Raw genomic sequence first — 27,540 nt, forward strand, 5'->3', positions numbered from 1 at the left:
GCGCAGGCACCGATTCCTGGAGAGCATTGGAGGTGGAGTGATAGCAAACTAGACACACTGTTATTGATCAGGGCTCGTTTCCTGCATCTGAAACAGCCGCGAACCCCCCTATCAAGGCTTCGGGTGCGAGTCTAGCCAACGATCGACGCAGTATGAAAAATTTTCGTCAAGCAAAACTAATATTGTACATTTTTATTCCAACATGGCGCCAGCAATCACGGAAGATGAAGCCGAGAAGAACGTCCAAATGTGGAAGGTCAAGAAACTGATCAAGTCTCTTGAGAAAGCGAGAGGTAACGGTACCTCTATGATTTCTTTGATCATTCCTCCAAAGGGCCAAATCCCTATGATTCAAAAAATGTTGACCGATGAATATGGTACAGCCTCCAATATTAAATCGCGTGTCAACAGACTTTCTGTGCTTTCTGCCATCACGTCGACCCAGCAAAAATTGAAACTTTACAGCTCTGTTCCTAAAAACGGACTGGTTATCTACTGTGGTGAAGTTATCACCGAACAAGGTAAAGAGAAGAAATTGACCATTGGTTTCGAGCCTTTCAAGCCCATTAATACGTCTTTGTACCTGTGCGACAACAAGTTCCATACCGAGGCGCTTTCTGAGTTGTTGGAGAGTGACGATAGATTCGGGTTCATTGTCATGGACGGTAACGGAGCTTTGTTTGGTACGCTCTGTGGCAACACCAGAGAAGTGTTGCACAAATTCACAGTCGACCTTCCAAAGAAGCACGGAAGAGGTGGTCAATCTGCATTGCGTTTCTCGAGATTGAGAGATGAAAAAAGACACAATTATGTTAGAAAGGTGGCCGAGGTGGCTGTTCAGAATTTCATCACCGGAGACAAGGTCAACGTTGCCGGATTGATTTTGGCAGGTAGTGCCGATTTCAAGACGGAGCTGAGTAGATCTGACATGTTCGATCAGAGGCTGCAAGCTAAGATCTTGAAACTGGTCGACATTTCTTACGGAGGAGAAAACGGATTCAACCAGGCAATCGAGCTCTCGGCTGAAACTCTGTCCAATGTCAAATTCGTCCAGGAGAAAAAGCTGATCACACAATACTTTGACGAAATTTCACAAGACACTGGCAAATTCTGTTACGGAATCGAGGATACTCTCAAAGCACTTGACCTGGGAGCCTGTGAAATCGTTATTGTCTACGAAGGTCTCGACACCGTCAGATACACACTCAAAGACTCGGAAGGAAATGAAGTGATTGCACATGCCTCGCCATCGCAGGAAGATAAAAGTTACATGTTTGACAAGTCGGGCCAGGAGATGGAGATTGTTGACGAGATGCCATTCCTGGAGTGGCTGGCTGAAAATTACAAGAACTACGGTGCAACGCTTGAGTTTGTCACCGATAGATCTTCCGAAGGAGCGCAGTTCGTGAAGGGCTTTGGTGGAATTGGTGCCTTGCTGAGATACAAGGTCAATTTCGAACAACTGGTTTCTGACGACGAGGACGAATTTTATAGTGACTAATGATGCAGGGTTGTAATTGATTATTATATGCACTTTATTTCTTCTTTTTCTTCAGCACCTCCAGTGCATCTTTCTGATGGTATCCCAAGATATTCGAGTCGCCCCCTCTGGCAAGGAGATCCGCAATATTGGTCAGGCCTCCAGCAATATACGACCGTCTTCCGCTTTTTCTCAGAGGCTGGCTCAGTAGGTGTTTCAACTGCGCTCTGTAGCTTTTTGCGTCCTGCTTGGTCAATTGCTTGCCCTCTTTCCGCTTTCTATCTCTTTTGAGGAAATCATCCTCCTCCAAATCGCTTAGGTCCTCGATTCCCAGATCGTCTGCAGCTTTTTCAATCCACGTTTTCTCTTTGTTCACAATCTGACTATTGAGCTCTGCCTGAGCCAATTTAGCACTCAACTCGAGTCTTTCACGGAGCTGGTCTAAAATGTCCATTTCAAGTGGTAGCGTTCTCAAATCGTCAACTTCCTTGTTAGCAACAGTTTTTCTGAGCTGCTTTAGTGGACCAGAAGCCTCATTTGGAGAGCAAAGTATCACTGAAACACCTTCGCGTCCCGCTCTTGCTGTTCTTCCTGAGCGGTGAATGTAGGTGTCTGCTGTACGAGGGATGTGATAATGCACCACGTGGTGGATTCCCGGAATATCTAACCCTCTGGCAGCAACATCCGATGCAATCAGCACGGAAGACTTCTTTTCCTTGATAGCTTTTTCTGAGTTGGCCTTGAAACGTTCAAGAGATCTCAGACGTTGTTTTTGTACCATCGAAGAATGTAGCGACACGGTGGGGATTCCTAAGTTGTTCAACATTGGGGCTAGTCTCTTGACTGAGTCAATAGCGTTGGCAAATACCAACGTGACACCAGGAAACATGGTAAGGAAATAGTACAGCATGAGATCCCTCTCCTGAGCTCCACATGGGATCATTGCTTCTGTGATGCTATGAGCCACAATCTCTGTAGGATTAACATCCACATATTCTGGTTTGGAGCGGAATTTCAAATGCTTAGAAAGCATCTTGACGATGGCTTGTTCGCTGTCAAAAGCATGCTTTTTGGCTTTCTCCAGTTTCCCAAAAAGATCTTGAGAAAAGGTAGCCGAGAAAACTAGAGACTGGAACTTCTGGCCCCGAGCTTTTGGGCGGTGGTTGTGGAGAATTTCCAGGATCTTACCCAATTCATCAAAGTGCCCATCCTGAAGTAATCGGTCAGCTTCGTCGCAAACTAAAATGTCAGCAGACGCAAGTTGCACTGCATTTTCGGTCTTCTTTTCAAGTATTTCCAAAAAGCGCCCTGGGGTGGCAATAACCACCCGCGGTTTGTATCCCAATAATCTCTCCTGCTTCTGAATAGAGAGACCACCAGTAAGAGAAATGACCGCTTTGTCATGAAACGGAGTATATTTGAACAGTTCCTGCAAATGCTTCATCACTTGGTTAGCTAGTTCTCTGGTTGGAGTAAAGATTATCCCGCTCAGATGTTCTTGTTTATTGCTCAAAGCTTTCTCAAGGATTGGTATACCATACGCCAATGTCTTACCAGAACCAGTTATGGCTTTACCGATAACGTCCTTCCCATCCATAGCAAGTGGAATGGTGGATCTTTGGATTTCGGTAGGCTTTTGGAATCCAAGCTTCTGTAATCCTTGCAAGGTGCTAGCAGAAAGGTTAAGGGAACTCCATTCGGGCAGATCCACATCCTCTGGCAGGTCCTCCTTCAAAGCCGCAAACACGTTCGTCTTCAATTCCTTTTCATTCTCAGAAAACTCTTCTTTTTCATCATTCTCCTCAGACTCATTTTGTTGCTGCTCATTGTCATTCTCTTCGCTTTCAGAATCTTCTGCATCCTCTTCTTGGTTATCAGTATTATCGGGCTTTTCTGCTTCCTTGACAAGTTTATTTTCATCTTTAACAACAAATTTGACTTGTCCATCTTCCATTTTGACATGAACACCATCGATTTCCTCGAGCCCATAAAATCCCTCGTAATCATCTAGGGTATCTGGGATCTCCACTGGCTTCCATCTCAGCTCGTTGGCAGCCGCTGTTTGGGATTTCTTGGGAACAGCACTGCCAGATCCAACTTTCCGCCTTTTATGACGCTGCTTCTGCAACTTTCTTCGCTTCAAAATGAGTTTCTGTGCGGCAGTCACCATCAAACCTGGGCCAAAACTTTAGAGTTTAAAATAATTTTTTTTTTAATTTTTTTTCAGGTTGCATATCGTTTTTCGATGTTATCGAGAAATAAGAAGAAAGGCTTAATGGCAGGAAGGCGCGCTTTGCCCTCCCATAATAAACAAAAAGTATTGAAACCTTTGAGGGCTCGCCAACTGATCCGCAGATTCCATGTGCTACTCAAAAATAAAAACCAACTGACCAAGAGATTGGAAAAGATATGGAAGTGCAAAATCGAGTCGGATCCAGCCAAATATATCAGAGAATACAACCCTGATCTGTTTGAACGATTTGAGCAAGCGAGAATTCATACGATAGAAACATTGGTAGTCAACAAGCCTCCGCCGTCAACTGTCATCAGCACTAACTCGTTCCAACTCGATCGGATTTGTGAGGAGCTAGGAAAAATAGAAGGAGAAATAGAGAAACGAGGGGGTTTGGAAGTCTACCAAGCTGCGTCTGTCCAGGGCCAAAGCTCCCTGAGAGGTGGCGACTCGTCCAAGAAGCTGGTAGAATGGCTCAAAGACCTAGGCTACAACAAAGACAATGCCGTAGCTCTTGAGATCGGATGTTTGAACTCGAGAAATTTCATATCGACATGCGGGCTCTTTTCAAAAGTAGTGAAAATAGATCTTCATTCGCAGGAGCCGGATATACTGGAGCAGGATTTTATGGAACGTCCTCTCCCCAAGAGCGCAGCTGAGCAGTTTGATCTGATCTCATGCTCGCTAGTTGTGAATTTTGTGCCGGATCCACACCTAAGGGGTCAAATGATGCACCGAATAACTCAGTTTTTGAAACCACACTCGCAAAAACCTTATTTATTTTTTGTGCTACCATTACCATGTGTTGTCAATTCTCGATATTTCGACGAAAACAGGTTATCCGAGCTAATGAGGGCACTTGGTTTTGAGTGCATTAGACACTACCGGTCGCACAAACTCGCATACTACCTCTACCAATGGGAACGAAGGGTGAGCGAAAAACCGAATTTTCCCAAAAAAGAGCTTCATGAAGGAACGAAGAGAAACAATTTCTGTATTGTTATGACTTGAATGCATATAGACAAAGATCGCTAAAGGAATGTGCCCAAGGGCGTGTAGAGTAAGGATTAATTTTGTGAGAGAGCACTGCGATTTTTGGAGGGGGAATTTCGTTGCGAGTGATTGTGTGTTTGTTTCTTCTCTTGACTACCGTAAAACCATCGTCAACCTTAGTTTCAATGGAGTTGCACACTGTGGCACAAAACGGATATTTGTCGAAATACTCCTTGTCTGAGAATTTGTTTGTGTAAATGGAGACATCATTAGTCAAGATATAATTGGGTTTGATGGAAAAAAGCGATTCCAAGAGGTCAATTGGCGCATGCGGAACGAAGAACAGAACACAGTCCATATTCTGTGACTCAAAAGATGTCTCAATCTGAAAACTGCACTCTGACGACAAAAAACGCTTGTCGTCTTTTGTGAAAGCAGGATCGTACAGAGACACAGTATCAACATTCAAATGCCTACTAATTTCGCATAGAAGCGCTAGCTGAAAATTAGCTTGCTCCTCTTCAATGGGAGACCCTAGAGCTAAACAGCGCACTTTGCTCCAGGAGCCAGTCGAGGTTGGTTTCCAGGATTCCAGTGTCTTGACGATATCCATAAATAACTCGCTTGATCTAATAAGCTCAGAGCGTTGCCTCAGCCTAATTTTTGCTCTTTCAAAAGCTCTGTCCCTAGTTATCGGGCGATTCGTTCGCGAAACGATCGTAAATTCTGCATTTGGAATCATATCCGGACAAGCTCGGTGGTGAACCTATTTTGAAAAAATAAATCAAATGTAGTTTTATCATTACCAAATCAGTTTATTCGGTCCAAATCGGCATTTCCTATTTTGAGCACATGATATCAGATTCCATGCTGGCCGACAAGATATAAATACCAACAGATTCTAACCTTTGAAGAGCAGAATATGATTTGTGAAGACTACCTGACAGGGGCACATTCTATGGATGTGCCTCAGGAAACATTGGATAAGGAGGTCCAGGCAATTTTGGATAAGATCAAAAGTAAGCCTGATTTCAACCCCAACCAGCTGTTTGACCCCGAGAAGCATCTTGCCTGGAAAGACGAGTATTTTGAGAACACGAAAACTTTCACTCTTCAAGACCTGGGAATCACCAAAACTCACACCAAACCAATAAATAACTTCGGTGCTACTTATCCGTTCCCCTTGCTGACCGAGGAAGCTATCGATATCATGAAATGGGAAGCATTCCAGCCCCAAATTGTGAAAAAGTATGCACGTTTGACAAACCCAGACTTCAGCTTGAAGACCAACCGGCACGACTTCCACATAGCTGGATATCCAGAAGAGGGTCATGCTCCCTTTACCAAGTCTGTCTATGAACACCCCCGACTCAAAGAGATTTTTTCCCAGTTGATTGGAATGGATGTGACAACTACGTATGGCTATGATGTCAATCATGTGAATGTTGCCCTGGCAGATTTTGACATGCCTCTAGACGCACCGCTTTATCCTGAGCCTGAAAAAGACGAGGACGGGAAACCCATTTTTAAGGCAGAAGAAGTGGGATCGATCTTGGGGCAGCACTATGATTCAACATCAATAGCGTGTGTAATCATGTGGGAATGTCCACAAGATAAGGGCGGCGAGACCGTCATCATCACAGGTGACGAGACTCCACTGGTTATTCCAAACATTGCTCGTCCTGGGTACTGTACGCTCTTGCAGGCAAGGGTCATCAGGCACATAGCGACAAAACCAAATACCAATTCAAATAGAATAGCCACCGTGGCTGGCTATTATCCGACAGCTCCCATTTTGGACAACAGTTGCCTGACCAGTGTTCGTCCTAGCATTCTCCCTCGTTCTGTTCACGACCAATTTTACACTGAGTGGTTTGATTTCCGATTCAAGCAGCTTGAAAGAGTTCTTGCTGACAAGCGCAAAAAATTGTGGGATGCTTACAAGAAAGGAGAAACTTTTGACCAAAAGGATGTCATTGAATTTAGCAAAGAATGCCAGCAGTACTTATTTGACAGCTGGCGGGAAATGGAGTTTGCTAATAACGACCCTTATCCTCCACCTTTATTTTCAAAACCGTACTCGGAGCTCACGTACGAAGTAGGAGCTGACAATAGTAAGTGATGGAAAAAATAAATTAACTTATACTAATTTCTTATCTCCTTTTTTTATTATGTCAGTAAGACCAGCAACCCACGCAGGATCCTGGTATACGGGATCGGCTTTGCGCCTCGAGTTACAACTGGACAAGTGGCTTTCAAAAGCATCAGGCCCTGTTGCCGGCGCCCGTCTTCTGGTGGGTCCTCATGCGGGCTATGCCTATGCCGGAGAGACGCTTGCGCAAACATACAGTGCTCTAGATGCTTCAGAAATCAAAAGGGTATTTATAATGGGCCCCTCCCATCATGTCTATTTTAGAGGATGTGTCATGACAAGCAATTTCGACTATTATGAGACACCTTTGGGCAACGTCCCCGTGGACAAGCAGACGATAAAGGATCTGGTAGCAAAAGACCCCAAAATGTTCAGATTGATGTCCGAGGAAATGGACGAGGAGGAGCACAGCTTTGAAATGCACATGCCATATTTGTACCGTGTGACAAGTAAAGCCCGAGGCAGTATTCCCCAAATTATACCTATCATGATCAGCGCCACTGACGAAAAGTTTGAGAGAAAACTGGCAGAGCACCTGACCCCATACTTTCAAGACCACGAAAATGCGTTTGTAATAAGCACAGATTTCTGCCATTGGGGATCCAGATTTGGCTACACTTTGTACACGCCTTCGGGCAAGATTGCCGATATTCAGGATTTGAGGTATGGAACAAGCGTACTCAAAAAGTCCGATGCTTTGCCAATCTACAAGAGTATTGAAGCTTTGGACAAGGAGGCAATGAAAATCGCCTCGAAAACATCCTACAAGGCGTTTCGGGACTATCTGGCTGCGACAGAGAACACAATATGTGGAGCTAAACCGTTGAGTGTGCTACTTCTTTTAATGGAACAAAATTCGGACAAGAAGCTGGAATGGCTGGGATACAAACAAAGCAGCTCTGTCACTTCAGCACACGACAGCAGTGTGAGTTACGCAAGCGCTTATGCGTAGACATTATTTATGGGACTATACGGATGTAGGTTAGGTGAATTGGACGTGCACAATAAATTATGGCTTTGGTATTAGATAAGAGTGAAGTAAGGAGATAGTGCTATTCGGAGCCATGGATACTACTTTATTGTTACCACTTCAACCGACTTCAGAGCAAGGAGAACTTCCCCAGATGTAGAAAATCTAATAGCCTCTGATCAACAAACGAGCAGGACGTTAGCAAGTACAGCTTGCAAACTTCTTTCAAGAGTCTGTTTTCATAGAAGTTGTATTATATTCACCTGTATGGATCTCTCATATGCTGTCTCGTGCTAGAAGTTACCGGGGCCCCAAGCACAAACAAGGCTGTGAAAATAAAAAATATTTGTGGATTTGATATTTCTTCAACTATGATCCAGGAGGGTCAAATTTATACGGGTCGCGTGCGAAGCATCAAGCCTTTTGGAGCATTTATCTCGATAAGAAGCGAGGAAAACTCTAAAGACGGGCTCTGTCATATTTCACAGATCTCGACTCGACGATTGGAATCCCCATGGGAGGCTTTGAAGACCGGACAAGAGGTTTTCGTCAAGGTGACAAAAGTCCAGAATGACGGAAAGATCTCCCTCTCTATGAAAAATATTGATCAGAGCAAAGGCGTCGAGATTCTGGAGACAGAAATGGTAGAGCCACGCGGACAGAAGCGAAAACAGGACCCAGATCTCTGGGAGCTGACACAGATGAACAATGCATTTGGTATCAAAAAGACTGCCCTGATGGACAATGGCGGCGAAGATCCATATGCTGAGGTGGATGAAGTTCCAGAACAGGATTCTGGGGAAGAAGAAGTGGAAATTGAGGTGTCAAAAAGCCTGCCATCGTTCCTGAAGGGAAAGAATTTCAAATTGGACGTGGATGAGTCAGCTCTCACTGTTACCAAAAATCCTGAAGGCTCCATGACAAGAGTTGCCCAGTATGGATCGAAGTTCATGAGTGAGGCGAAGACGAAGAAACTGGAGCAAAAAAAAGAGGAAGAGCGCATCAAGAGGCTAGAGGAAAAGATGAGGATGAATGGCGACCCTTTAAACCAAATGACAAGACCCAACATAAACGAGATCAAAAAGTCTGCATACGAAGAGTGGCAGCGCCAATCCAGAAACCAATCTTACGGAATCCGTTCCAACATGAGTATCAAGCAACAACGAGAATCTTTACCCGTTTATCAAAAAAGAGATGAACTTCTCCGGCTGGTGCAGCAGAACGATTTTCTCATCGTTGTTGGCGAAACAGGTTCCGGAAAGACCACCCAGATTACACAGTATTTGGCAGAGGAGGGCTATTCCATTAAAGGGATCATTGCGTGTACGCAGCCAAGGAGAGTTGCTGCCACCAGCGTGGCAAAAAGAGTTGCTCAAGAAGTTGGCTGTAAAGTGGGCGAAGAGGTTGGTTACACTATCCGTTTTGAGGACTGCACGAGCAACAAGACCATAATCAAATACATGACCGATGGTATGTTGCAACGAGAAGCTCTGGTGGATCCAGACTTAATGAAGTACTCTGTAATCATGTTGGACGAAGCTCACGAGCGGACGATTGCTACAGATGTGCTTTTTGCGCTGTTACGGGAGGCCGTGATAAGACGCAAGGGTGGTCTCAAGCTCATAGTCACTTCTGCCACTCTGGATTCCCAGAAGTTTTCCAACTACTTTGAAAACTGTCCTGTTTTCCACATTGAGGGACGAACTTTTCCCGTCAAGATTTTCTACACTAAGGAGCCAGAACTCGACTACATCCAGTCATCGATTGAAACTGTTTTAGACGTGCACACAAACAACCCCCCGGGCGACATTCTCGTGTTTCTGACCGGTAAAGAGGAAATTGATACTTGTTGCGAAACGCTGGTTGAAAAGATGAGTCTGCTACGTGCAGAAAAACCTCATGTCTCAGAACTGATTGTTCTGCCAATCTATTCTTCGCTTCCGTCGGAAATGCAGAGCCGCATTTTTGAGCCAACTCCGCCAGGAAAGCGCAAAGTTGTGCTTGCTACTAATATTGCCGAGACATCTGTTACGATTGATGGAATTTACTACGTTATTGATCCGGGATATGTCAAAGTCAACGCTTATGACCCAAAGCTGGGAATGGACTCATTAATTGTGCAGCCGATCTCTCGTGCTCAGGCAGATCAACGGTCTGGTCGAGCGGGAAGAACAGGGCCTGGTATTTGCTACCGTTTATACACAAAGAACGCATTTTTGAACGAGATGCCTGCCAACACCGTTCCCGAAATTCAGCGTCAAAATCTGTCTTATACGATCTTGATGCTGAAGGCGATGGGCATCGACGATGTTCTTGGCTTCAACTTCATGGATAGACCGAAAGAGCAGCTTATTCTCACCGCGCTGGAAGAGCTGTACATTTTGGATGCGTTGGACGAAAATGGGGTCCTGACAGATTTTGGAAAACGGATGGCATTTTTCCCAATGGAACCATTACTGTCAAAGACTCTGATCCAGTCAATTGAGTTCAAATGTTCGGACGAGGTTATCACCATCATTGCGATGCTTTCCGTGCCTGACATCTTTTATCGGCCAAAAGAGAAACGAGAAGAGGCAGATCGCATAAAAGCTAAGTTCCACGATTATAATGGGGACCATCTAACTCTTTTGAATGTTTATAACAAGTGGTCCGATGCCGACAACCAGCGACTTTGGTGTCAGAACAATTTCATTCATGAAAAGTCAATGCGAAGAGCTAGAGAAGTGCGCAGACAGCTACTGAAAATTTTTGACAGTCTTGACAAGCGAGAGCGTCAGATGGAATCGTCTGTGATCAGCTGTCGTGGGAACTGGGATCTCATCCGCAAGGCTTTCGTTTCTGGATTTTTCAAAAATTCAGCCAAACGCGCAGCAACACACGATCCAGAAGAAGGGTCCTACCGGACCCTTGTTGAAAACACTCCCGTGCACATCCATCCTTCGTCCTCACTTTTTAGGAAACATGGGGTGGACTATGTGATCTACCACACGCTTGTCCTGACTAATAAGGAATACATGCATTGTATCACCAAGATTGATCCGAAATGGCTGGTGATGTACGCTCCGCGCTTTTTCAAAACTGCCGATCGGTCGCAACTGAGCTCCAAAAAGAAAACGGAGAAACTGCAGCCCTTGTTCAATAGAAATGACCCGAAGGAAAACTGGAGACTAAGCAAGGGCCGGCGTTGATTCTATAGTACATTTTGATCTTGTTCGAGCCGTTCTATAATGTGGCTTTTGGTATTGCTATATTGTATTGCCAGCTGTTTCCCAAAAAACAGCTGGTTGTTCAGGCTGGATAAAGCTGACTGGGATTCCTCGATTGAGCTCAGCGCGACCCAGGCTTGTCCTCTATACTTCCCTCGATTAGTGCAATTGATCGCTATCACGTCTCCGTAAGTACTGAAAAGTATGTAGAGGTTTTGCTTTAGTTTCGCAGCAGGAAGTTTATCATTGAGATTCTTAATGTACAGCGTATAGTTGGGCTTTTGTCTGAGTGTCTTGGCGCGTTTGGAAACCCGCTCAGGCGCTTCTGCAGTGCGTTTAGACATTAAATAAAAAATTATTTTAAAACTACTTTTCACTACTTTTCACTCTCTCCGATGTCCTCGTACCAATCTCCAGGACGCTCCTCGATAAACTTGGCCATCAGTTTTTCACATTTCTCGTTCTTTAGATTGATCACTTCTACTCCGTTCTTCTGCAACCAGTCCTCAGCACCCTGAAAATTCACGTTCTCACCCATAACAAGTCTCGGTATCTTGAATAGCAGAGCTGAGCCGCTACACATGGAGCAGGGAGACAGCGTTGTGTAGAGCTAGATCGTTAGACGAGTTTCAAATTAACTTACCGTGCACTTGGCATACACCTCGGCTTTGAGCCTTCCACAGTTTTCAAGACAAGAGATCTCTCCGTGAAGAGTTGGCGAGCCCTTCTGGATCCGCATATTATGGCCCCGTCCCAGAACGGTTCCATCCTCATGGACTAGACAGGAACCAATAGGAATGCCTCCCTCCTCATAGCCTGATGTTAGAAAGACGACTTCAACATCTACGTACCTTTCAGAGCTTCCTCGTAGGCGATTTTCATTCCTTGTTCATCGTCGAACATTTTCAAAGATAGCACTTTTTTTTCAACCGTTTTTTATTTATTTATCAATGTCCCGCCAGCCTACACTGAGGGATGTGCTAGACACATTTTTAACGGGTGAGCGCGCAGAAAACCAGTCGTCTATAATCAATGAGTATCTGGAAAGGTTGCGGCAACAGGAAAACAGCCCAGAAATGATGGAGGCGTTAGTGAGAACAATACTGGACCCCAACGGAGTTCTGCTCCAGGGCGAGGACAAAGGCATAGACGACGATTTTCTGGACACCCTTGAAAGAGTCAAAATCTCCAACGTTCCTAAGGACAAATGCTGTCCAATTTGCACCAACGAGTTCCACCAGGAGGAATTTCCGTTGATAGTAGAGCTGCCCTGCAATTCCAAGCATTATTTCGATCTCGACTGCATCGGGCCCTGGCTTAAGCTCAATAGGACGTGTCCCCTGTGCAGAGTGGACGTTACGCAGAAGAAAAAGATCGACATTTCCGACAGCGAGGAGGAACAGGATCTCATGTATGGTTAAATATACGGGACTTCTTCGTTCTATGTACATCAAGTTTCGCTCTTTCCCAGTTTTTCTCTCACGGTCTTTTGCTGTCTGGAGTCCAGGTGCTGGGTGAAAATAGGGTCTTGCAGCAGCTCTGCAACCCTCTGAGCGACCGGAGATTGGGACTCGCCCTCCAATGTTTCGAGGGTCGAAGCAAGGTCCGACACCTGTTTGTCACCGTCCGGCAGCTTAGCCATGGTGTTGCCCATTCCCAAAGGCTCCTGGACGTACATGTTGCACTTCATACCGACTCCCCACATGGAGTGCTTCTGGAGCACGCTTAGCATGATATCAATGACCTCATTGTCGGAGTCCCAGATCTTGACAACACGTCCATGCGTGTGTCTTTCAAAATTCTCTTTCACCTTGGCGTGAGCGAACGGAGATTTGATGACTGTCCATCTTTCTGTCCTTTTAGGCATCGGAAGCGGTCCTGTGGCTGGCAGCCCCAAATAGTAAGCGACTCTGAGCGCAAAGTCTGCAATGAACTCGAGGTTTTTTGGCTCAAAGGACTTGAACACGATCTCTGCCTTGAGATGCCCGTATTTGACCTCGTGCTTCAGGGGGGCGTAGTAGTTGAGCTCAGCGTTGATAGGCAGCGGCCTGTTTGTTCCGGGAAGCTCCTCCTCCTCCGTGGCGACCTGCGGGTTGTATTTCTTGAATGTGTCCACCAATTGCGACTTCTGCAACTTGTCGTCGCTCACCTTTGGGAGGTCCGTCAGCTGCAACTTTAAGGCCGCAAGCTCGTCTAGCTCGCGGTTCAGGTTGAATTTTGATGCGGTAGACGAAAAGAGGCGACGGGCTGCGCGCAAGCAAGTCGCCGTCTTGAACATGGTGATAAAAATTTTCAGCGACTTTTTTTTACAGGAATAATATATGGGAAAAAGCAGTAAGGACAAAAGAGACGTCTACTACAGAAAGGCCAAGGAGGAGGGCTGGCGAGCGCGTTCAGCGTACAAGCTGCTGCAGCTGAACGAGCAGTTTGGGCTTTTCAACGACATCCACCGCGTGGTGGATCTGTGTGCTGCCCCCGGGTCGTGGTCGCAAGTGTTGAGCCGTGAAATCTTCAAAAATGAGCGTTCTGACGCCCAGATAGTTGCCGTAGATCTCCAGCCGATGGCACCAATTGACAACGTTGTTACGCTGCAGGCAGACATTACCGATCCTCGCACGCTGGACAAAATTCTCAATATTTTTGGCGGAGAAAAGGCCGATTTTGTGTGTTCTGACGGGGCTCCAGATGTGACTGGGCTGCACGACCTGGACGAGTACATCCAGGCCCAGCTAGTGCTGTGCGCCCTGCGTCTAGCCACGTGCTTATTGAAGGAAGGGGGGACATTTGTCGCCAAGATCTTCAGAGGCAGGGATATCGATCTTCTGTACAGCCAACTCGGTTTTCTGTTCGAAAAAGTGGTCTGTGCAAAGCCACGGGCTTCGCGGGGCACGTCTCTCGAGTCGTTCATAGTTTGTATCGGGTACAGGCCGAGAGAAGGATGGAAGCCCCATCTGCAACCAGAGCTATCCACCGAGGAATTCTTCCAGAATATGGACATTGGCCGCGCCAGGTGGCACGAGGACCTGCGTGTGGACTACGAGGAACGCAAGGTAGCCCCATTTGTGGCCTGTGGAGACCTCAAAACTAGCTACGATTCGGACGCCTCTTACTCGCTGGACACCAAGGTGACACATAGCCTGGACCCTGTGCAAATGCCCACGGACCCGCCGTACAAGCGCGCATTGGAGATGAAACGCCAGGGCCAGCTGCGTGGGAAGAAATAATAGAAACCTCTAGTCTGCATTAATTCTGTACTTTAATTACTTACTCCTGCTTGTCCTCCTTCTTTTCCTCGCCCTTGGTCACTTGGTCTGGCTTCAGGGTTGGGAACAGCAGCACCTCTCTGATGGTGTTTGAGTCGGTCAAAAACATGGCCAATCTATCAATACCGCAGCCCCATCCGGCGGTCGGTGGCAGACCGTACTCCAAAGCGTTGCAGAACGTCTCGTCGATCAGCTGGGCTTCGTCGTCTCCCTGGGCCTTCTGTCTGGCCTGCTCCTCAAATCTCTGTCTCTGATCGAATGGGTCGTTCAGCTCCGTGTACGCGTTACAGATCTCCTTGGTGGCCACGAAGACCTCAAACCGTTCACACAGACCCGGCTTGGATCTGTCGTACTTGGCCAGCGGAGACATCATCTGCGGGTGGCCGAAGATGAACGTAGGATTGATACAGGTGTCCTCGAGCTCTCCAACAAGCTTATCGAGCATTCTGGCGTTGGTGAGGGGTGGAGGACAGTCTAGTTTGTGCTTGATCAAGATGCTCTTGAGGAACTCGCCGGTCTCCTTGGTGTGCAGCTGGTCTCCCGGAGGGAACTTGACGTCGAAGAGCTTCTCCAGCTCCTCAATCATGTTGATTCTCTTCCATGGCCTCGAGAAGTCCAAGGTCAGCTCCTTGCCGTCAGGACCGTCCGGATGGTACTTGATCTTGTAGTCTCCAGTGATCTCCTTGACCATCTCCGAGAACAGGAGCTCGGTGGTGTCCATCAGGTCGTACACGTCGGCATACGCCTCGTAGAACTCGCACGTGGTGAACTCCGGGTTGTGGGTCATGTCGATACCTTCATTTCTGAACTGTCTGCCAATCTCGTACACTCTCTCCAGACCTCCAACAACCAGCTCCTTCAAAAACAACTCCGGAGCAATTCTCATGTACATATCCATGTCCAGATCGTTGTGGTGAGTAATGAAAGGCTTTGCCGTGGCTCCTCCAGCAATGACGTTCATCATCGGAGTCTCGACCTCGATAAAGTTCCTGCTGTCGAGGAACTTTCTGATATAAGAGATAATCTTGGATCTCGTGACAAAAGTATCCTTGGTGGACTTGTTCATGATCAGGTCCAAATATCTTTTTCTGTATCTTGCCTCCTGGTCCTTAAAGCCGTAGTGCTCGGTTGGCAGCATGTGCAGACATGGAGTCAGAAGCTTGACCTTGGTAGCAAACACGGAAAGCTCACCCTCACCGCCTTTGGCTGGGTTCGTCCTTCCCGGATAGCCCTCGACACCAATGATATCTCCTCTTCTGAGTATGTCATGCATCTCTTGGAAATCTCCTTCGGCGTCCTGGGCCTGAGCCATGATCTGAACGTTGGTGCCTTCTCCGGCCAGGTTGTAGAACTTCAGCTTCGATCCGGACTCTCTCTTGACCATGATTCTGCCCGCAACAGAAACCTTGACGTCTGGCAAAGTCTCACCTTTCTTGAGATGGGCATACTTCTCTCTGAACTGATCGAGTCTCAGCGAAACATGGAACTTGTGAGGGTAAGGGTTTTTCTCGCTGTGCGGCTGTCTAAGCTCGTTGATCTGAGCCGATCTAATTTCAAAGTACTGGTTAGGGTTGAGGTTGGCCATGTCATCCTTTTTCTTGGTGACCTTTGGAGCGGTCTCGGCAGCCTTCTTGGCCTTTTCAGCCTTCTTGGCCTCCAGAGCACGCAGCTTCTGTCTCTTTTTCAGCTCCGACTTGGACACCTGTTCGCCGGTGACCTCGTCCAAATAGGTCTTTTGCAGAGATTCTGTCACTTCCTCAACTTTATCAGACATGACGGTCGACGTTTTTTCAGCTGGATGGGTTTTTTTTAATTTAATTTTTCTACTTTTCGTCGCACTTTGATGGGTGTTGCACACTGGCTTTAAAAAAATTTTCCATTAAAAAAGCCAATTTTATACACCATGACTATCAGCGTGGAGATCAGCGCGAGCGTGGCCCTGAAAATCAGCAAGGTCGGCGAAGACACATACCCAGCAACGGAGGCGGGACCACTGTTTGGATTGGATATTGCCAGCAAGCCAAGCGAAGACAAAAGACACACGGCAATCAAGGTTTCCCATGCGTTCCTGTTCCCACCGTCCTATACAAACGACGAGATTTTCAGTCTCAGGGCATCCAACGTCAAGTACCAGAATGACCTGCTTGCGAAGCTCAAAGACACAAAAGTGGGGGTGAAGCACTTGGGGTGGTTTCTGACGACGAACGGCGGCCGTTTCGTGAGCCAGTCGCTTATTGAAGCGATTATCAACCAGCAGACCCAGAACCAGACAGAAAACAGAGACTCAACGCCTGTGGTGGTGCTAGTTTTCGACACTCTCAAGTCGATGGACGGTCTGCTGAGCCTGAGAGCGTTCAAGCTGAGCGACTCGTTCGTTAGAGCATGGAAGTCGGACGAAAGGTTTGTGTCGAAAAACCTGTACGAGAACAGACTCACCTACAGGAACATCTTTGAGGAGGTGCCTCTGAAAATAAAGAACAACCACCTGTCCAACTTGAAGTTGCAGGAGCTTAGCCCAGACTTCGAGGAGGACTCGTGTCTGGAGCTGACGGGCGCAACATTGGCGTCGATGAACCAGACCGTGGATAACCTGGCCGACGCCGTCGACAACTTCAACCACACCCTGGGAAATCTCAACTACTACCAGCGCAACTTGTCCAGAGAGCTTGTGAAGATTAACCAATGGAAACAGCAGATCAGACAGCAGAACGAGGCGAAACTCAAGATCGATCCGAACGCGAAACTCACAGAGACAGAGAACGACTGGCACAGACACTTCAGACTGCCTACCCAGCCGTCTAAGTACGACAACTTGGTCACTAGCGGGCTGATAAATAGCTACTGCAACAGCCTCGAAACCGATGGCTCCATCGAGCAGGTCAAGATTGCCGGCATCGAAGAGTGTAACTAATGTATGAGAATTTTAGGTTATGATATACGTAGCTGTGCCCACCCTAGCAGGCTGGCTTGTTGCTCTAGGCTTGCACGATAATTTCCCGTTACATTATTTGCACGACCAAAAAAATAAAACATTATTCCCATCTCCTTTTTCCCCTATGCAGTATGTTGGAAGAGCCATCGGCTCTGTGTCCAAGACATGGAGCTCGATCAACCCGGCCACGCTGTCAGGAGCAATTGACGTGATTGTTGTCGAGCAGCCGGACGGAGAGCTTGCGTGCTCTCCGTTTCACGTTCGGTTTGGCAAGTTCCAACTCCTTAGACCCTCGCAGAAGAAGGTGGAGTTCATTGTGAACGGCGAGGTCACGGACCTGCCGATGAAGCTGGGTGACGGCGGCGAGGCGTTTTTTGTGTTTGAGACGGACGGATACATCCCGCCAGACCTGCAGACGTCGCCCGTGATCAGCCCGGTCAGCTCGCCAGGCAGCAGTCCCAAGTCCAGCGAGCCGACCATTGCGTATCCGGCCGAGGAGCCGGAGTACCTGGACATCGGGGAGGGTGCCAACGACAGCTTCAGCGCGTCGGTGCCGTCCACACAGTCGGACTCTGCGCTGCTCGAGCACTCGCCCTCCAATATCCGGAAAGCGGGCACTGCCTCGTCGTTCGACCGCGCAAAGAAGATCTCCAGCAAGCTGACTAAGAAGAACATCCCGTCCAAGGTGGAGGCCAATGGTGACATCATGCTGGACATGCAGGGATACAAGAGCAACGACCAGAACATCCACGACTCCGACGCTGTGATCCGACAGCTGCTGATCGACGAGTTTGGCGACGACGTCGACATAAACGCGCTCGTCGACAAGGACCTGCACGGCAACATCCGGATCCTGAGTTCGGACGACTTGGCAGACGACGAGTCCATGTCGCTCGAGACTCGCACAGAGCCGCAGTCACCAGCCTCCAGCGCCTCCTCCGTAATTTCAGACATTGACACAGACACCGTGAAGACACAACAGGACAACCATTTCAAGACGCTGCGGCTCACGTCTGAGCAGCTCAAGTGTCTGTCGCTCAAGCCGGGCGAGAACGATTTGCAGTTCAGCGTCAACAAGGGCAGGGCTTTGGTCTCGGCGAAGCTCTTCCTTTGGAAACACAACGTTCCGATCGTGATATCGGACATTGACGGTACGATCACCAAGTCGGACGCTCTGGGCCACGTTCTGACCATGCTGGGCAGAGACTGGACGCATGTTGGCGTCGCCAAGTTGTTCGCAGACATCCAGTTCAACGGATACAACATTATGTACTTGACGGCTCGTTCTGTTGGTCTGGCCGACTCTACTCGCTCTTACTTGAACGGAATTGTGCAGGATGGCATCAAGCTGCCTGTGGGACCGGTGATTCTCTCGCCCGACCGCACTATTGCTGCCCTGAAGCGCGAAATCGTGCTTAAAAAGCCAGAGGTGTTCAAAATGGCCTGTCTGAACGACATCAAGGCACTTTACGACAAGAAACAGCCCCATAATGCAGAAACTCCCGATCGGGACCTGTCATTCTCCAGACAGGCTGCTAGCGACCACTCGTACACTCCTTTCTACGCAGGCTTTGGAAATAGAATTACCGACGCCCTATCGTATAGAAACGTCGGCATTCCCTCGTCGCGGATCTTCACCATCAACCCCGACGGAGACGTGCACATGGAGCTGCTCGAGATGGCAGGGTATAAGTCGTCTTACGTTTCGATCGGAGAGCTGGTGGACCAGTTCTTCCCGCCGGTGAACATTTCGCGGACGCGCGAGGGCGCCTTGGGCATTCAGGATACCGTAAACCAGTTCAGCGACGTGAATTTTTGGCGGAACCCTGTTCTGAATCTTTCCGATCTTTCTGATGACGAGAGCGAAAGCGAGGCAGAGCAGTCCAAGAGCAGGGACGAACTTACAAGCGCAGGAGCCAACTCGCACCGTCTGGGGGGATTTTTCTCGCGGTCGCCTGCTTCCAGGAGCACGGAGCCCGAGACAGAGCCGGAGGCGGAGTATTCGTTCGATGAGGACGACGAGAACGAGAACCTGGATCCGGACTACGTGTACGAGGACGAGGATCTGGACGACGACTACGACGAAGACGACTATGAGGACGATGTTGACGACAAGGACGAGGATCTGGACGAAGAGTTAGACGGAGAGCTGCTGGACGAACGGCTGGTCGACAACGAAGCTCCCGAGTACGGTTCCAGCCCTAACCGGATCCTCAACCCCTCGTTCGGCATCGCAAGCCCCAAGAGCCTCACCAACCTGAACGTTGACACAAACAACGCCACGGGGACATTTATAAAGGCCAAGCAGATGCTGCAGAACTTGTCTTTGGAGGACGCTGGCGAGAAAAAATAAATAGGCATAGAGCATACGAAAAATAATGAAATAAACTTGCACAGCCGCGTGTAGACATGGCGTTGGACACCCGTTTTTTCCAGCCGATCGAACCTGGAGACATCGAGGACCATGTCTTTGAGATGTATGTTGAACAGGCACCACCGGAGAGCGCAGGGCTGGGGTATTTGGCGCGGACGGACGAGGTGCGGGTCGCGGTTGGAGACGACGAATATGTGGTCCAGCAGTCTGTTTCTGCTTTCAACGGTAGCAATAGGGATGGTACAACAGGGTTTTTGGCGTGGTCGACGTCGATAAAGGTGGCTGAGTGGCTTCTGCAGCCGAACAACGCCGTCTTGGACGCAATCAAGAATTTTAGCATAGTCGAGCTGGGGTCCGGCGTGTCGGGGCTGCTGGCATGCTCGGTGGGCCGCAAATGCCGTCATTACGTGTGTACTGACCAGCAAGGCGTGATGAAGCTGCTAAAGAGCAACATATGTCGCAACGGCGGCGTTTTCGAGTCGTCTACCATTCCTACCGACAATACTTGCAGAAGACACAACGTGCGGCGAATCGACGCCATGACGTTTGATTGGGAGTCCTCGTCGACCGACGAGGTTCTAGCGCTTGTCAAAGGATATCCAGATCTTATCATTACCTGTGATACTATATACAATCCGTACTTGATACCGCATCTGGTGCGGGCTGCCGAGAGGCTGGCGGGACCTCAAACAGGCATTTTGGTCGCGGTGCAGCTGCGCGAAAGCAGTCTCTTGAACGATTTCCTGGTCCACGCTGTAGCCCGGTTCTGCGTGTATCGTGTACCGGGGGTTGGAGACGGCTATGGAGTGTACTATCTGGAAAAATAACTTAGTGTGTCAGGAACCATCTTCCTTTCTCCTTTCTTCTCTTGAGGATCTTGCGTCCCGTGCGAGAGCATGCCCTGGCAAGAAAGCCGAGCCGTCTTTTTCTCTTCAGCGTATTTGGTTGGTATGTGTTACCGAGGTTGCCTCCTCTAAAACCACCTCTAGTGGCCCATCTTCTCTGGAGAAAACCGAACAGCGACGGGGCGCCGGCAGGCTGGCCAAGCGCAGCAGACGTCAGAGCGAGCGAGACCGGCCGCACAGGACGAGTGGCCGCGACGGAAAAATGTCTGATCGACTGGCACCAGAGACCAAAATTCATGTTGTTGAAAAAAAAATGAAAAATACGAAAAAAATAAAAAAAAATATATATTCCATGTCATTTCGCAAGAGAGTCACGGCGTCTGCTGTGAACTCACCCGTTGTTGCCAGCGCTCATGCGGCGGTAGCTCTGTCGTCAGACGAGACCCAGCAGATGCTGGACCAGTTCATTAGCGAGTGCGACCATCTCGAGGCCACCGCCATGGATAAAAGCTACCATGGGCCCGATTCGACCACTCTGAGCCAGCTGAAGCGGCTACAGAGAGAATTGCGAGGCCTGCCGCCACTGCTGCTGGAAGGCCAGGCCAAGGAGAGGAGCGAGAAGGTGCCGAAGAAGACTGTTTTTGAGAATGCTGGCCAGAAGCCGAAAAAGATAGTGTTTGACGACGACACGGTGGGAGCCGAGGCAACAGAGGTCGACGAGACGGTGATGACCGACGAGAACAGTGAAGAGAAGGTGAAGAAGCGCAAACTGGAGAAGAAGGAGAAGAAGGACAAGAAGGACAAGAAGGAGCGAAAGGACAAGAAAAACAAGAAGGAAAAGAGCGACGAGTGAGGCGCGATCGGTTTTGTACTAGTAGCCAAAAATGGCGGAATAAAAACGCAGCACTGAATTAGCAGAAAAGCGTATAAATAAATAAATAAAAAATAAATTACAGATAGATATCTCACCCTCGCACCGATGTCATTCAAACTAGGCCTTTCAAGGTCGGCGCACTCGACTACGCAGCTGAGCGACCGTGTGCTGCCGTCGCATGCGAGCGTGCACCGTGCAGGCGTGAACGACAGCTATAACGACCTGACGCTGAACCTGATGAGCACGCTGCGCAACAAGCACAATAAAGAACCCCAGGGCCTGGGGCGCGATTACTGGCTCGATGACTCGTCGGCGACGAAGTGCCGGTCCTGCGACCGCACGTTCACCACGTTCCGCCGCAAACACCACTGTCGGATCTGCGGCAAGATCTTCTGCAGCAATTGCACCACCTTCATTGACGGTGACAAGTTCAACCATCCGGGCAAGATGCGAGTGTGTCTCTTGTGTCTGAAACTGGCCGATCGGTACGAGGAATATGCCTCGAGTGAAGACGAGTCGGTTGGAGACGAGTCGAACAGCTCGACGCAGGTCTCGGAGACGCTTTCGCCAGTGCGCGCGGACTCTGAGAGCCGCGACACGCAGTCGCTGGCGGCGACGACGGACGGGCAGTTTGTGCCACGGTCGGCGCCGACGCCTCCGCCGATGATGGCGATCCCGACGACGCGCAAAGGAGAGGCGATCGAGATCGACATCCCGCGCTCGAACTCGGTGAGTCGTCGCAGCCGGGGCAACACGCTGCTGGCGAACCGACCGTTCCTCGCGGGCAACGGAGGTGCAGAGCAGGACAAGAAGACGCTGACGCCGCTCAACTTCACGGCGGCGGCGGCGAATGCGGCCGCTGATGCCGCGTCCTCGATCTTCAACTTCGGCACCGCGATCCTGCCGGGCAACCACCAGCCGTCCGCAGACTCGCGCCACGACGAAGAGTACGCGCTGTCTGCCTCGCACACTCTGCTAGGCTCGCCGTCGGAGCTGTCAGATGACGAGGACGAGCCCGGACTGCTGGCGTTCACCTCCGTACACTCCAATCCGCTCAACAACCACGAGTTCAACTGGACTTACCACAGCCCGAACGCCAGCACGTTCAAGCTTGAGGACACGGGCAGCATGACGGGCCGCAAGGTGTTCCGCTCCAACAGGCCGCGGCGGCCAACAAATTTCCACCGGCTCAAGCACCGGCGCATGAGTCGCAGCGGGACACGCGTGTCCAGTGACGCGAGCTCCAGCGCACCGTTTAGAAGCACGGCGTCCGGCGCGTTTGGATTTGGGTTCGAGGAGTTTGAGTTCATGGACGATTTCTTGCGCGCAGGAGAAAACCACGCGCGCCAGCTGCTCACGCAGCTTCTGACCGACCGCAAAGTGGAGCACATTGACGTCTGGGCGCGAACGCTAATCAAGTGTCTCAAACGAGTCTCCAGTGTGCCTGTGGAGCTGGCGAACGGCGAGAGCTTCGACATCTCGAACTATCTCAAGTTGAAACGGATTCCCGGCTCCTCGATCGAGGACTCGGGCGTGCTGGACGGAATCGTTTTTTCCAAATGTCTGCCGCTCAAGACGATGGCCGACAGCATCCAAAATCCGCGCATCATGCTGGTGACGTTCCAGATCGAGTACGAGCAGGAGGCCGATACGCGGTTTTCCAGCCTGGAGCCGCTCATCGCGCAGCAAGACCAGTATCTGGAGAAGCTAGTGGCAAGGATCGTGGCTCTGAAGCCAAACGTGGTGTTTGCCGAGAGCACGGTGAACGGATACGCGCTGAAGCTGCTGGCGGAGGCGGGCATCACCGTGGCGTTCAACCTCAAGCCGCAGCTGCTCAAGAAAATAGCTCGCATGACCAAGGCCGACGTGGTCAACTCGATCGACAAGCTGGCCACAAACCCTGCGCTGGGCCGCTGCGGCAAGTTCGAGGTGCGCTCGTACGTGCACGAGTCGGTGCGCCGGACGTATGTTTTTCTGACGGGCTGCAACCCTGAGGCCGGATTCACGGTGGTGTTGCGTGGGGGCAGCAGAGAAGAGCTGGCCAAGGTGAAGGAGTGCGCTACGCTGATGGCGTACGTGTTTTTCAACGTGAAGCTGGAGTCCGGCCTGATGCGCGACCAGTGTCTGCAGGCAGGCGACTACGAACTCCACTCGGCAGTGGAGCCGCTGCACAGCATGAGCCTGGGCAGCTACCAGGATGTGGAGCGGGCGTTCGACGTGCGGATCCTGTCGTCGTCGCCGTGGGTGCGGTTTGAGCGGCCGTTTGTGCTGGAGAGGCTGGCGCTGTACCAGGCGCGGCTGGATAAGAACGCCGAGCTGCGGCGGCGGTTTGCCGAGCTGACCGATGGCGAGGCCGTGGGCGACCTGCTGCTGCAGTGGAACGTGCGCATCGACGCGGACGAGCTGCCGCAGCGCGACGAAGACCTCGCCAAGCTCGTGGAGCAGCACGAGGACTACGTCGACAAGCACAACCGGTACGAAATCTCGCTTGCAGAAAAGCAGTGGGAGCAGTTCTGGCACCCGCGCCGGTTTGTGTTCTTCGACCCAAACTACCACCAGAACATCGTCACTCTGTACAGCATGGTGTCGACGAAAAACGCGACGCCGTGCGTGGGCCCGGAGATCCAGGTCACCGACTACTACTGGGACAACGACTTCTGTCTGGGCCAATACATTGAGCACCTGTGTGTGAACGCAGGCCAGCTGTGCACAGAAGGGTGCGGGCTGACGTTGAAAGAGCATTTCCGGTCGTACGTGCACGGCAGCGGCAAAGTGGACATGGTGGTGGAGACGAACCCGAAGCCGTTGCAGGGTCGCGAGAACATGATTATGGCGTGGAGTCTGTGCAAGAGCTGCGGGAACACGACACCGGTACTGCCGCTGAGCGACAACGCGTGGAAATACTCGTTTGGTAAGTACTTGGAGCTGTCGTTCTGGTGTCGTGGGATGAAGGTGAAGGGCGCCGCGTGCGCGCACGACTTCTACCGCGACCAGATCCACTACTTCAGTTTCCAGAACCTGGCTGTGCGCGTCGAATATTCGGAGGTGGAAATCTTGGAGCTGGTGCCACCCAAGTTCCAGCTTTTCTGGAAGCCTGAGTACGATCTGCAGATCAAGGTGCAGACTTACAAGCAGGTGGTGAAGCGGACGACGGTTTTCTTCGAGAGCGTGCGGAGTCGGCTGAACCGGCTGAAGTTGGACAGCATGACAGAGGACCGGATCGAGGCTGCGCAGCAGCGGGTGCAGGAGCTCAAGACACGCGTGGACCAGCAGCAGAAGGCGATGATCCAGCTGGCGGAGGACATCTACCGCACGACGCCGGTGTCGGGCCATTTACGGCTGACGGGAGTGATACGCGAGGTGCAGGAGCTGTCGAACGACTGGAATTTCGAGTTTCAGGAGTTCGATAAGGATTTTCTGCCGACAGAGAAGGAGATCAAGAAAATCACGGCATTCCAGTTGGACCGGCTGTTCAAGGCGGGCAACGACAAGCCGGGAGAGCTGGCAGAGAAGGAGAAGGAGGAGGAAAAGGAGGAAAAAGAGGAGGAGGGAGCAGGTACGCGGCGACGCGGCAATCTGGTGCTGGAAAAAATCCAGGAGTTGCAGCAAGGCAATAGCGAGCTGCAGAACCACATATTGGAGACCGGCGACAGGGTGCTGCCGCGGCTGACAGAACTTAACAACGAGGGGAGGGTCAAGAAGCTGGCGGAGTATTTCGACGCACAGGAGTTTTTCCGCCAGCGCGAGGAGGAGAAACGCAAACTGCAGGAGAACAGCTACAGGCACAAACTGGTGGCGTCGCGGCCGACCGTGGAGGTGTACAAGAACGTGAAGGACGCGGTGGAGGAGGAGCGTGCCGAGTCGGACAGGCGGGAGGAGCCGAAACAGCAGCCAGCGCAGCCGCAGCAGCCGCAGCCCGAAAAATCGTCGCTGCTCAAGTCCTTGACGCATTTCTGGGCCGACCGGTCGGCCACCCTGTGGGAGCCGCTGTCGTTCCCGCTGGGCCCGACGGAGCACATTTTTGTCGACTCGGACGTGATTGTGCGGGAGGACGAGCCAAGCTCGATCATTGCGTTCTGCTTGAACACGGCCGATTACGGCTCGAAACTGTACTATCAGGAAAAGCAGCAGCAGCAGGACGAGACGGACGACGGCGAGTCTGCGTCCGTGCGGTTTGAGAATGAGACGAAACAGAGCCCTGCTAGCAGCCACACGGGCGATGGGGCGGCGCGCTCGCCCGATCTCGAGAAAATCATGCTCAAGAAAGGTTTCCATTTGAAATACCAGTTTGAGGAAGGGTATTCGACCATCTCGTGCAAAATCTTCTTTGCAGAGCAGTTCGACGCATTCCGCAGGCAGTGCGGCGTGAGCACCAAGTACGTCGAGAGCCTGTCGCGGTGCGTGAAATGGGACTCGACGGGGGGGAAATCTGGGTCGGCTTTTCTCAAGACGCTGGACGACCGGTTCATCATTAAGGAGCTGAGCAGGTCGGAGCTGGAGGCGTTTGTGCAATTTGCACCGAGCTACTTTGAATACTTTGCGCAGGCGCTGTTCCACAGCCTGCCCACGGTGCTAGTGAAGATCTTTGGATTCTACCAGATCCAGGTCAAGACCAGCATGCCCGGGGCGCGCTCTTACACGATGAACGTGCTGATAATGGAGAACCTGTTCTACAACCGCAAAATGACGCGAATATTCGACTTGAAGGGCTCGATGCGCAACAGGCACGTCGAACAAACAGGCAAGGAGAACGAGGTGCTGCTGGATGAGAATATGGTGGAGTACATTTACGAGTCGCCGCTGTTTGTGCGCGAGAACGCGAAGCGGCTGCTGCGCGCGTCGTTGTGGAACGACACGCTGTTTCTTGCCAAGATGAACGTGATGGACTACTCGCTGGTGGTGGGAATCGACTCGGAAAACAAGGAGCTCGTGGTGGGAATCATCGACTGTATCCGCACGTTCACCTGGGACAAGAAGCTGGAGAGCTGGGTCAAGGAAAAGGGCCTGGTGGGGGGTACTGGTGTTGGCAAGGAACCCACGGTGATCACGCCGAAACAGTATAAAAACCGGTTCCGCGAGGCAATGGAGCGGTACATCTTGATGGCCCCGGGTCCGTTTTATACCAGTACGTAAGGCAGTTGAAAAATAATAAACTGTATTTTATTATTAAATAAAATAAATATTTATACTCTCTTGCATGTTTAGAGACCGCACGAATTTGTACATATCGTACCGCCGAACCTTTCCACACCACCACGGCGCCTTTTCCAGCAAGGCAGACCGCTTCGAAGGGCTTAAAGACGAGGAAGAGGGCCTTCTCCAGCCGTACTCGGACACCGGTGAAACAGAGATGGTGGAGTTGCCCCCCAGCATTGTCGAGCTGCAGCGCAATTCAGAGCTCATGCTGGCAGACATACAGACGAAAATCACGGAATTGGGCAAACTCTATAAGAAGAACCTGCTCCCTGGGTTCAGTGACACCACCGAGGACGACGCCAAAATAAAAGAGCTGTCCTTTAAAATCACAAAGAGCTTCCAGCTCATGTACTCGGAAATTAAAACGCTCGACGACTCACGGCTGCAGTTTCACAAGGCGGCCGAGACGGAAATGGTGGACAATCTCAAAAAGAGTCTGGCCATCCGCACGCAGGATCTGTCGACGCAGTTCCGCAGTCTCCAGAACAGCTACATCCGCTACCTCAAAGAAGACGAGTTCGAGGTGCCCCTCATAGACACCAAGGGCGGCAGCAAGTTTGTCCAGACAGAGTCCAGCGAGAACATTGAGTCATACTCGCGCCAGGCGCTGCAGGAGTCATCGCAGCAACTCATGTCGCAACAGGAAACCATCAGTGACGAGTACCTCCACCAGAGGGAAGAGGAGATCTACAAGATTGCACAGGGCGTGATAGAAATCTCCACGATTTTCAAAGAGCTCGAAAATATGGTGGTAGACCAGGGAACGGTGCTGGACAGAATTGACTACAATTTGAGCAAGACGGTCGCGGACGTGAAAGGGGCCGACAAACAGATGAAAAAGGCCGAAAAATACCAAAAGGCCACCGCCAAGTGCAAGCTGGTGTTTTTCCTGGTGCTGTTGATTCTGCTGTTCCTCATGATCCTCATAGTGAAGCCAAAAAGAGTGGACCACTACTACGAACCGAAACCTGCACAGCCCGACCAGCCAGCTACGCCAAACACGCCCAACGACGACTACGACT

General features: G+C 50.4%; 14 protein-coding genes across 14 annotated transcripts; 10 read left to right on the forward strand and 4 right to left on the reverse strand.

Moving 5' to 3' along the window:
* Positions 1-202: 202 nt before the first annotated feature.
* On the forward strand, positions 203-1,525 carry OGAPODRAFT_102552 (polypeptide release factor; the record flags this gene model as incomplete). Its single annotated transcript, XM_018353122.1, has 1 exon — positions 203-1,525. The coding sequence occupies one exon, from the start codon at positions 203-205 to the stop codon at positions 1,499-1,501; it is 1,299 nt and encodes a 432-aa protein (XP_018209412.1). The 3' UTR covers positions 1,502-1,525.
* Positions 1,526-1,541: 16 nt separating this feature from the next.
* OGAPODRAFT_39805 (uncharacterized protein) lies at positions 1,542-3,602 on the reverse strand (the record flags this gene model as incomplete). The annotated part of the gene is made up of 1 exon (XM_018355385.1): positions 1,542-3,602. A coding segment is annotated over one exon (2,061 nt), but the record flags the coding sequence as incomplete, so codon positions are not given.
* Positions 3,603-3,725: 123 nt separating this feature from the next.
* On the forward strand, positions 3,726-4,724 carry OGAPODRAFT_102558 (uncharacterized protein; the record flags this gene model as incomplete). Its single annotated transcript, XM_018353123.1, has 1 exon — positions 3,726-4,724. The coding sequence occupies one exon, from the start codon at positions 3,726-3,728 to the stop codon at positions 4,722-4,724; it is 999 nt and encodes a 332-aa protein (XP_018209414.1).
* A 75-nt stretch (positions 4,725-4,799) lies between these two features.
* Positions 4,800-7,848, forward strand: OGAPODRAFT_77799 (uncharacterized protein; the record flags this gene model as incomplete). Its single annotated transcript, XM_018356378.1, has 3 exons — positions 4,800-6,820; positions 6,885-7,783; positions 7,840-7,848. Exons 1-3 carry the CDS (start codon positions 5,629-5,631, stop codon positions 7,846-7,848), a joined length of 2,100 nt encoding a protein of 699 aa, XP_018209415.1. The 5' UTR covers positions 4,800-5,628.
* A 3,562-nt stretch (positions 7,849-11,410) lies between these two features.
* On the reverse strand, positions 11,411-11,937 carry OGAPODRAFT_9954 (uncharacterized protein; the record flags this gene model as incomplete). Its single annotated transcript, XM_018358092.1, has 3 exons — positions 11,411-11,644; positions 11,678-11,850; positions 11,886-11,937. 3 exons carry the CDS (start codon positions 11,935-11,937, stop codon positions 11,411-11,413), a joined length of 459 nt encoding a protein of 152 aa, XP_018209416.1.
* A 176-nt stretch (positions 11,938-12,113) lies between these two features.
* OGAPODRAFT_51665 (uncharacterized protein) lies at positions 12,114-12,455 on the forward strand (the record flags this gene model as incomplete). Its single annotated transcript, XM_018355705.1, has 1 exon — positions 12,114-12,455. One exon carries the CDS (start codon positions 12,114-12,116, stop codon positions 12,453-12,455), a length of 342 nt encoding a protein of 113 aa, XP_018209417.1.
* Positions 12,456-12,529: 74 nt separating this feature from the next.
* OGAPODRAFT_37095 (uncharacterized protein) lies at positions 12,530-13,090 on the reverse strand (the record flags this gene model as incomplete). The annotated part of the gene is made up of 1 exon (XM_018355333.1): positions 12,530-13,090. A coding segment is annotated over one exon (561 nt), but the record flags the coding sequence as incomplete, so codon positions are not given.
* A 265-nt stretch (positions 13,091-13,355) lies between these two features.
* On the forward strand, positions 13,356-14,258 carry OGAPODRAFT_50823 (uncharacterized protein; the record flags this gene model as incomplete). The annotated part of the gene is made up of 1 exon (XM_018355681.1): positions 13,356-14,258. One exon carries the CDS (start codon positions 13,356-13,358, stop codon positions 14,256-14,258), a length of 903 nt encoding a protein of 300 aa, XP_018209419.1.
* On the reverse strand, positions 13,394-17,220 carry OGAPODRAFT_17228 (Lysyl-tRNA synthetase). Its single transcript, XM_018354982.1, has one exon. The coding sequence runs from the start codon at positions 16,069-16,071 to the stop codon at positions 14,299-14,301; it is 1,773 nt and encodes a 590-aa protein (XP_018209420.1). The 5' UTR covers positions 16,072-17,220; the 3' UTR covers positions 13,394-14,298.
* Positions 16,201-17,208, forward strand: OGAPODRAFT_9959 (uncharacterized protein; the record flags this gene model as incomplete). Its single annotated transcript, XM_018358093.1, has 1 exon — positions 16,201-17,208. One exon carries the CDS (start codon positions 16,201-16,203, stop codon positions 17,206-17,208), a length of 1,008 nt encoding a protein of 335 aa, XP_018209421.1.
* Positions 17,221-17,353: 133 nt separating the features above from the next.
* Positions 17,354-19,622, forward strand: OGAPODRAFT_90368 (uncharacterized protein; the record flags this gene model as incomplete). Its single annotated transcript, XM_018356966.1, has 1 exon — positions 17,354-19,622. One exon carries the CDS (start codon positions 17,354-17,356, stop codon positions 19,580-19,582), a length of 2,229 nt encoding a protein of 742 aa, XP_018209422.1. The 3' UTR covers positions 19,583-19,622.
* Positions 19,623-19,645: 23 nt separating this feature from the next.
* OGAPODRAFT_17229 (uncharacterized protein) lies at positions 19,646-20,715 on the forward strand. Its single transcript, XM_018354983.1, has one exon. It carries the CDS (start codon positions 19,705-19,707, stop codon positions 20,428-20,430), a length of 726 nt encoding a protein of 241 aa, XP_018209423.1. The 5' UTR covers positions 19,646-19,704; the 3' UTR covers positions 20,431-20,715.
* A 59-nt stretch (positions 20,716-20,774) lies between these two features.
* OGAPODRAFT_17230 (uncharacterized protein) lies at positions 20,775-21,303 on the forward strand (the record flags this gene model as incomplete). Its single annotated transcript, XM_018354984.1, has 1 exon — positions 20,775-21,303. Exon 1 carries the CDS (start codon positions 20,801-20,803, stop codon positions 21,299-21,301), a length of 501 nt encoding a protein of 166 aa, XP_018209424.1. The 5' UTR covers positions 20,775-20,800.
* A 124-nt stretch (positions 21,304-21,427) lies between these two features.
* On the forward strand, positions 21,428-27,450 carry OGAPODRAFT_14446 (uncharacterized protein; the record flags this gene model as incomplete). Its single annotated transcript, XM_018353419.1, has 3 exons — positions 21,428-26,451; positions 26,528-27,398; positions 27,448-27,450. 3 exons carry the CDS (start codon positions 21,428-21,430, stop codon positions 27,448-27,450), a joined length of 5,898 nt encoding a protein of 1,965 aa, XP_018209425.1.
* Between the last annotated feature and the right edge of the window lie 90 nt (positions 27,451-27,540).

The sequence above is a fragment of the Ogataea polymorpha genome (genome assembly GCF_001664045.1).
Source record: "Ogataea polymorpha strain NCYC 495 leu1.1 chromosome Unknown OGAPOscaffold_6, whole genome shotgun sequence".
Taxonomy (NCBI): Eukaryota; Fungi; Ascomycota; class Pichiomycetes; order Pichiales; family Pichiaceae; genus Ogataea; species Ogataea polymorpha.